Source organism: Ceratina calcarata, unplaced genomic scaffold (assembly GCF_001652005.2).
Source record: "Ceratina calcarata isolate Rehan_Ccalc_2016 unplaced genomic scaffold, ASM165200v1 scaffold268.2, whole genome shotgun sequence".
NCBI classification, from domain to species: domain Eukaryota; kingdom Metazoa; phylum Arthropoda; class Insecta; order Hymenoptera; family Apidae; genus Ceratina; species Ceratina calcarata.
The window spans coordinates 2,687-10,823 of record NW_017148980.1 but is presented as its reverse complement, the minus strand read 5'-3'; the positions used below and the strand labels follow the sequence as shown (position 1 = coordinate 10,823).

General features: G+C 52.3%; 2 protein-coding genes across 2 annotated transcripts in view; both read right to left on the bottom strand.

Moving 5' to 3' along the window:
- Window positions 1-268, bottom strand: part of LOC113464143 (uncharacterized) — a 1,352-nt gene extending 1,084 nt beyond the window's left edge. Inside the window, exon 1 of the mRNA XM_026812262.1 lies at window positions 245-268. Coding sequence (XP_026668063.1) covers window positions 245-268 — 24 coding nt within the window. The remainder of the gene's footprint in view (window positions 1-244) is intronic.
- Window positions 269-5,097: 4,829 nt separating this feature from the next.
- Window positions 5,098-7,618, bottom strand: LOC108623439 (golgin subfamily A member 6-like protein 22). Its single transcript, XM_018021950.1, has 4 exons — window positions 7,448-7,618; window positions 6,670-7,131; window positions 5,826-6,056; window positions 5,098-5,463 (listed from the first exon to the last, which is right to left on the bottom strand). The coding sequence occupies exons 1-4, from the start codon at window positions 7,616-7,618 to the stop codon at window positions 5,098-5,100; spliced, it is 1,230 nt and encodes a 409-aa protein (XP_017877439.1).
- Between the last annotated feature and the right edge of the window lie 519 nt (window positions 7,619-8,137).

Genomic DNA, 8,137 nt, shown 5'->3' with positions numbered 1-8,137 from the left:
AATATAAGTAGATCCTTCGAGAATGCATTGTATACTTTGAAAGAAATCGTAATCAGCTTTCCCTTTGCGCAGCGTTTCATCAGTGTTTCGAAATCATAAATCGAAAAGCTGCATCCGCGAAACCATTCCTCATTGGCTGATACACTGGAAACTTTCCGGAGATTGCCGAAGGGAAATAAGCATTTGCTCAAGCATTTGCTTCGAATAAGCAAGCCTTCAGATGTCGCTTTTCGAATAAGCAAACCTTAAGTTCGGACTGTGAATACATGAGGTCTTGAGGCCACCTTATTCGAATAAGGCGAACTTGGTCAAGCAATTGCTCAAGCAATTGCTTGAGCACGGACTGTGAATACCGGCCATAGTCTGTTTTATTATCAATAAGATATGGAGTTTCAAAGTATAACGAGCAATGATTCAGATGGCGCTGCAATCAGCCAGTGTACAGCAGGTTCAGGAGATTTTGTTAATCATTCTAGAATGAGAAAGATAGAAAAAAGTATCAGTCCATCTGATCTGAGAAAGAAATCCAATATCGACGATCTAGACAAAGCCATCTTGGCCAACGAAAGAGGAAAGTCAGCCAGTGTGACGCAGCAAGTAAGCGAACTAATAGAGACAGCGAAAAGAAGTAAAGATCATAAGCTTAAATTTATAGAATCATCTGATTTAAATAAAGATAAGAGTGAGAAAATAAAAGAAGAAGACATTTCTTCCATCCCGAAAGGGCCTAACTGGATAAGGGGGTCAAATGTGCCCTTGAGTCGAATGAAACGCCGTTTGCGTCATTCGACAGCTTATCAAAAAAGAAACATTCACTCCAATTTTCAACCCTATATCTCAACCAGGGGGGTAGTAATCGGGAAAATTCGAAAAATCAGTTTTTTGAGGTTTTCCCTTATTTAGCGCCTCGCGAAAAATCTGAGAAAATTCTGACATGTTCGTAGCAGAGTTCGAGAATTTTTTCAGATTTTTCCCTTGCAAAATGTAGCCGTGAAAAATAAAAGAATGTTACAAATAATTTTTGCACATAGAAATCTTGAGACGACTAGATTTATATTTTTATGGTAGATGCGTATTGGCGCGAGGATTGTTCATGAATTTTTTAAGATTTTTAGGATTGGTGCGTCAATGTGAAAAAAATCAAGAACTATATATATCTCATGTTCAAGTACAGATACGGAAGACACGTTTCCAACGGCGGCGGCAGCGTAGTGGCGAAGACTCGAGAACAGTAATCGCTGCGTACTTTTTTGTGGTAGGTTCGCGTCTTGTCACCGACCATATTTTTTTTATAACATATATATATTTTTCTCACAGTTATTGTTTATTGAGCACAGTTCATTATTTAAACAGCATTTGTCAATTGTTTAAAAATATTTTAACAATGAGCAGGTGATGTGAGACGGAGACGGAACCCGAAGGTTTAGCCTTGCCCTCCGAGGGCGGGCGTAGCTCTCGCGCTTGGAGACGTAGCTCCTCTCTGAAGGCGGAGAGCCGACCGTCAATGAGGACGCCGATTTTTTGTAGGAGGGGATCCTCGGCGTCCTCTACTTTCACCACCCTGGGCTTCGCCCTCGTTCACCGGGGGAGTAAAACTTCCCCTGCCAGCGGTGGGAGCGGGCCCATGTCCCCACTCCTCGATGGAGTGGGAGCGGGGAAAACCCTCGGGGCGGCTTTCAGCCGCACCACCTCTGCGGTCAGCGCCTCGACCTGCTTTTTAAGCTCGGCCACCTGCTCGCGGAGGACAGCAACTCTCGAGGTAGGCGGAGGAGCCCGTTGTAACGGCCCTCATCGCGACCTCCACCGCAGCCGCCCTTGTAGTACGGGCGGCCAGGCGAAGGTCTCGGACAAAACCTCCCTTGAGCTACTTGCTCCTGTCCGAGACCTACTCCACCACCTTCATTTCCTCCAGAATTCTGGAGGTAATGTCGGCGGTGGGACACTACATCGTGTCTTCCCTCAGCTCCGACTCTGAGGGCAAACGCTCTTTACTCCGGGTAACTGACGGTTGAACTGTCGGATCCCGGACCTCCCGTTCAGCTGTAAGCTCCAGCTCCTCGCGCTGGGCCTACAGCAGTACAGGCCCCGTCCCGGCCGCAGCCGACAAGGCCCCACCCTCCACAGTGTTTCCACCGCCTGCGCATGTGATCGGGGCCGACGATACCCACTCTCGTTCGATTGCTGCCTTCCCGCAGGAGGCAGCTTCAAAATCGAGGAATCGTCCTCGGTGGCACCCGCACGTCTGCGGGCACGCCACCGGCCACATCACCCTCTGCCGCAAGCAGCATTGGATAAGTGCTCGTTCGATATGACAACTCTCCACGGCGGTGGAGCGCGAACGCCACAACACGCCGCAGCCAGTCGCCCAGGGCCGTCACCGCTGCAGTCAGACTTACATCGCGACGGCCGGTCAGCCCTAGTGGCCGTTCCACCGCAGTCACCTGGCAACCGGACGAGCGTCATTTTTCTGGGTCAACTCCAGCCCGGGCCTCACATAGATCTCGGCAAGATATTACTGAGATTCGGAGGCCCAGCAATAGCTCTTCAAGGGCCGAGTCCCGACAACCGGCCTTTCCTCCGTCGAGAATCGTTCGAAGGCCGGCTGTGTTTCGATGTTCGTTCGATATGCTGCCTTCCGGCAGAAAAGGCAGCTTCGACGTGAGATTCAATCTTCGGCGCTACACGAACGTGCATACCACCGGACATACCATATTCGGCCGCGTAGCGACTTTGGGTGGCAATTCGTTCGACCGCTCACCACGGCAGTCAGACCCGAGGATCAGACATACCGCGACCGGCCGCCTACGGATAACCGTCTCACATCGGCACTCTGGCGAGACCAGACGAGCTTCGTATTCGTGTGCTCAGACCCAGGCCCACATTGTTCTCGGTAAAATCGTTCCCGAAAACCGCAGGCCAGGATCGAGCCCCTGCGACCGGCCCCTTCCCAATCGAGAATCGTTCGATGGCCGGTTGTGTTTTGGTCCGCGGAAGGGCCTCAGCCCTCCTACTTGGCGTTGCAAGCTTTCCCCTATCCGCCACCCGCCAACGGGTTGGGGTTTAACATCTCCCCCTTCTCGAAGTTCCGCAGGCGAGCGACCGCCAGACTCACGCAGGCCATGGGTGTCGGACGCAGGCCCCAACTATCGACTCCGCAGGCCATGATCAACGCATCATGGGCGGTCGATAGTCGGGAAAAATGGGCCTGTTCCTAGTCCATGGGCGGTCGATGGTAGCCTCGCACAGGCCAAGGTCGCTCAAAGAGCTTCCACGGGCGAACTAGCCGCTTGCCTCCCGCAGGCGCAGTCACAAGAGGTCACGACGCCTATTGCTGCGCAGGACTCACGCAAGCCATTAGGAGGCGTGACTCGTCACGCGCACCCGCCGGTAAGGATCGACCTCGGCGGGGCGCGTACGCCACCCATGGGCGGTCTACTGACAGCAACGCCGCGATCTACACCTGCGGGAGGACAATTAGCAGCATTCTCGCACAAGCGGCCAAGTGCCCGTCTCGTGCACGCATCAGACGCTGAACACAGGAGGCCATCGCTTTCGACTCACGCAGGCCACGAGGGGGTGAAACTCGTGGGCGGTCTACTGACAGCGGCTTATGCCTGTGAGCCGCACTTGTGGGCGGTCAAGCCAATAGGTTCGCAGGCGGCCGGCAGGGTGGCTCACGCAGGCCACGGGGAAAGAGAAGGACGTGGAAATCCACAGTTCTCGACTCACGCTGGCCATGACCATGCGTCACCGTGCTATGACGCATCGAGGTAGATCATGGGCGGTCTACTGGCTGTGGCACCGACGTCGACACCTGTGGGCGGCCATTTCCCAGCCGACACACGTTAGCCACGGACACTCCGATAAGTCCCGTGGAGTCACCCCAGACAGAGCCGCTCCTGCCTGGGGAACCCTAATACCATCTGGGGGTTGGGAGGTACCCAGGGGTTGGCCGCTAGAGACTAACCCGCCTGCCATGCCTCGGTGCATCCACCGAGACGCGCCACCTCGCCACGTACCGCAGCTTGAGGCTAGGGATTTTTTATAGAGGTTTACTCCTCGCGGGCCAGCCGGTTAAGGCAAGCCCCCCGCTCCTGCGAGACATGACCAGAGGGCTACGGTATGTGTGTGTTTGGTCCGCGGGAGGTATTTTATTTCCCTCCTACCCTCTGCACCGAAGGTCCGGCCCGAAGGCCGGGCCACCGGTGCAGCGAGCCTTCCCCTACCCGTCACCTGGAGACGCGCCACGTCGGGGTTCTCTCCCCTCCCACCTGACAAACCGCCAGGCAGGTCCATGGGTCCAAAAGGCCTTCACTAACCCTAACCCGTTCTTAACCCTGATCCTACTCACCGTTTCCTCGTATACTTCCATTACTCTGTCCCTCAGTCCCTCCCTTACTCCTCTCTTTCCTAATGCCTCCCCTAAGACTGCCCTGTCTACCGTGTCAAATGCTGCCTTCAAGTCCACAAACATCGCCACCATTTTCCTTGTTTCTCTTCTTATTCTGTCGTTCACCACATAATTCAGGGCAGAAATATTGTCTATTGTGCCCATCCTTCTCCTAAAACCGGCCTCATTCCCCGATATTATTCCTTTCTCCTCCACTTCCTTCTCCAGTCTCGTAGCCAGCACCGATGCGTACACCTTGTACAGTGTCAGCATCAGTGTAACTCCCCTATATTCCTCTACTCTTAACCCCATTCCCTTCTTCACGATCGGCACTATTATCCCTTCCTTCCACGCCTCCGGCCATCCCTCCCCTCTCCACACTCTCCTACAGATTTCCCAGTCCTTTCTGCTCCAAATTTTTATACTTCATTCGGTACATCATCCACCCCCATTGCCTTTCCCTCTTTCAACCTCCTCACCGCCTCTCTTGCCTCCTCCAATATTAACTCCTCTTCCTCCCCTCTTCTCCCTTCCCGTACCCCCAATCTCACCCTCCTCCCTACACCCCCTAATAGTCTAAGTATTCCCTCCACGTTCGTAATAGTCTAAGTATTTGCCTCTCCCGTTCCTTCTCTTTTTTCCTCTCGCACAATTCTTTGTACCCTTTCCTTTCCTTTCTGTATTCTTCTCCTGTCCCCCCTCTTTCTCTATTTCCGTAACTTCGCTCTCACCTCCGCTTTCTTCACCCTGCATTCCTCGTCCCACCACGTCTCCCTCCTCTTTCCTCCCTCCCATCCTCCTCCCATCTCGCTCCTCCGCATTTCTTCCTTTATTATCTCCACCGCCTCTTTCACCATCTCCTGTATCCCCTCTCCCTCCACTCTCTTCCCTGCCATCCCCTTTTTTAATACCTCCTTCATCTTTTGCGACCAGCATCCACTCCCTACATTTTTCTCTCTTTTCTCCTCCTTTCTCCTCACCCCCTTACCGCTTCTAACCGTCACTATCAGTGGGTGGTGGTCAGATTCTATCCTTTCCCCCACCTCCATCCTTTCTATCTCCACTCTCGTATTCTACTCCATTATCGCATAATCTGTTACGGTCTCCGCTATCCCACCTGTATGTGAATTCCCCCTCCTCGTCCCCCTCAACATCTACATTCAAAATCCCCCATCCTACCTCCTCTACCAATTTGATCAATTTCCTTCCCTCGCTGTTCACCTTACTATATTTTTGGATCTTCTCTCCCCTTCTTCTTCCGGCCCCCTTACTTTCCCTCCTTCCCTCCCTATCCTCGCGTTAAAATCGTCCCGTATGATTACCCTCTCCTCCCCTGTCCGCGTCTCCATCCATCCTCTCAGTTCCTCCTGCTTCCTGTCCATGTCCCGATTTACATACACCGCTACCACCCTCCACCCCCCTCTCCCGCTCTTACTTCTCTTGCCATCAACCCCTCCACTTCTTTTTCTTCTACCTTTTCCTCCTTCGCCATCTCCTCTCTCACCCCCATTAACATCCCCCCTATTGCCCTTCTTTTCTTGTTCATTCTCTTCGCCCACTGCTTACTCCATCTGTATCCCTTCGGCAGCCTGTTCGCTATTGTTCCCCATCTCTTCTCCTCCAGCCAGGTCTCAATCAGCGGTATCACCTTCCATTCTCCTATCTCCTTCCAAAATTCTTTATTTATTATATAATATCCAGAAACCTATTCTCCAACTGCCCCCATCGCCTCTCCCCTCTTCCTTCCTGCTGCCTCTTCTCCCCCTCTGTCCGCCTCGTTTTTTGCATTCCTCTCCACTTCCTCACCCCCGACTATTCTCACTCCCTTCCCCTCTTCCCCCCCTGCCCGTTGCTCCCCAACTCTCCTCTCCTCCGGCCATTCTCTCCCCCATCTGCCCCTCACTGTCTCCCGCTCCCCGTCCCACACCCACACTTTTCCCTCCACCATGATCCTCCCCAGCCCCACCCTCACCTGTCTCCCTTTCCTCCTCTCCTATCCTTCACAGCTTCCATTGAATCCTTCTCTCCTCCCAAGTTAAGTCCTCTTCTACTCTCTCCTTCCTCCCCCGCAACTTCCACTTGTTTCTCATCACTTCGTCTTTCTTCCCTGCACTCTCCAGCCTTATTTCTATCATCCTCCCCCTTCCCCCTTCCCCACTCCCCAACTCTCCTCAACTCCCTTGCTCCTTCTATCCCTCCCTTCACTCTGATCCTTGCCATCAGCCTTTCCACTACCTGCTCTGCTGTTCCCTCCGCCTCTTTTCTCCGTTTCTTTTTACCTCCTTTTCCTTTTTCTCTAACTTGTTCTCTGTCTCCTTCAGCCTCTTTTCCATCCCCTCTTCCCATCCCACCTCACTCCGTCCTCCCTTCGTCTCTCCTCCCTCTCTTCCTCTCTCCTTTTCCAAATTCACTACGCTCTTTGACATCTCCTCCATCCTCCTCCTCGCCCCCTCTAACTCTCTCAGCTTTCCTTCCGCCTCTCCTAACCTTTCCTCCATCCTCTCTTTCTCTTTCCTCCATCTTTCCTCTCCTCTTCTCATGTCCTCCCTTAACTTTCCAACCTCCGCTCCCACCGCCGCCATCCTCTCTTTTAGCTCTCCCATGTCCTTTCTCGTTTCTTTCCGCCATTCCCTCCATTCTCTCAACAATTCCTCCACGTTCCCTTCCCCCCCAACCTTACCCTCCGGCGATCTCACCACCCTTTTGCTTTTCCTAAACATCCACTCCTCCTCCTGCTCCACCTGTGTAGCGACCCGGCGTGGTCAAGCTGGGAGAGACTGATTTAATTAAAACACATTTACTTTGCTCACACAAATGTTGTACGTTTTATTCTTTGGTTCTATCTTTTAAGTCTTAAATTGCACAGGTCACTAACGGCGTGGCTCTTTGTAGCTTCAGGTACAAGCGAGGAAAGGAAGAGAAGAAGTACGCACGTTCGCGTGTTCTTAAAAACTAAGCTTACAAACTAGCGCGCTTAAAACTAACTATACTAATATAACTATAAGACTAGATGCTACGCGTAGGGAATTTTTCTCGCTATGTGGCAAGGCGCCACACCTGCTCTTCCTCCTCCGCCATCTGCCTTTTCCTTTTCCAGAGCTCGGTCAGGTCCCCATAGCTCCCTCCCAAGTCTCCCCTCTCCCTAATCAACATTTCCGCGTTCGTCTTCCTGCCCCTTTTCTTCGCCTCTTCATCTCCCCTCTCCGCTTTTTCCTCCCTTCTTTCCATACTCCTCTTTTCCTTTTCTTCCTCTCCTTCCTTCTACTTCACTTTTCCCTTTTTCTCCGCTCCACCTGCCCCTTCAACCTCCTCTCCAACCTCTCGTTTCCTAACCCTCTTCCTTTCTCCGTTTCCAACCTGCTCGACCTCGCTCTCTAGTCTACTCCCTTCTCTACTGTCGCCGGTAAGCTATCTTCCTCTCTCTACTCGTCTCACCCTGCTACCGTCCGATGTCGCCACCGTCCCTACTTTCCTATCCCCGCTCCTCCCTCTCCCACCTATCTATCTCCCCCCTTCCTTTCACCCCTCTCCCTAACGCTCGCTTTCTCCTGTCGACAGGGATCCCTAACCTCATTCCGCTTCTTTCCAACCATTTCCCTTTCCACTCCCTGCACTTTCCTACCTCACGACTTCACAAAATTCACGCTTTCTCCACTCACTCCGGAAACGGAAGTCCCTAATCTGCGAAAATAATTTATTTATATTTATTTAAATTAAATATATAAATTATTTATTAATTATAGTCCT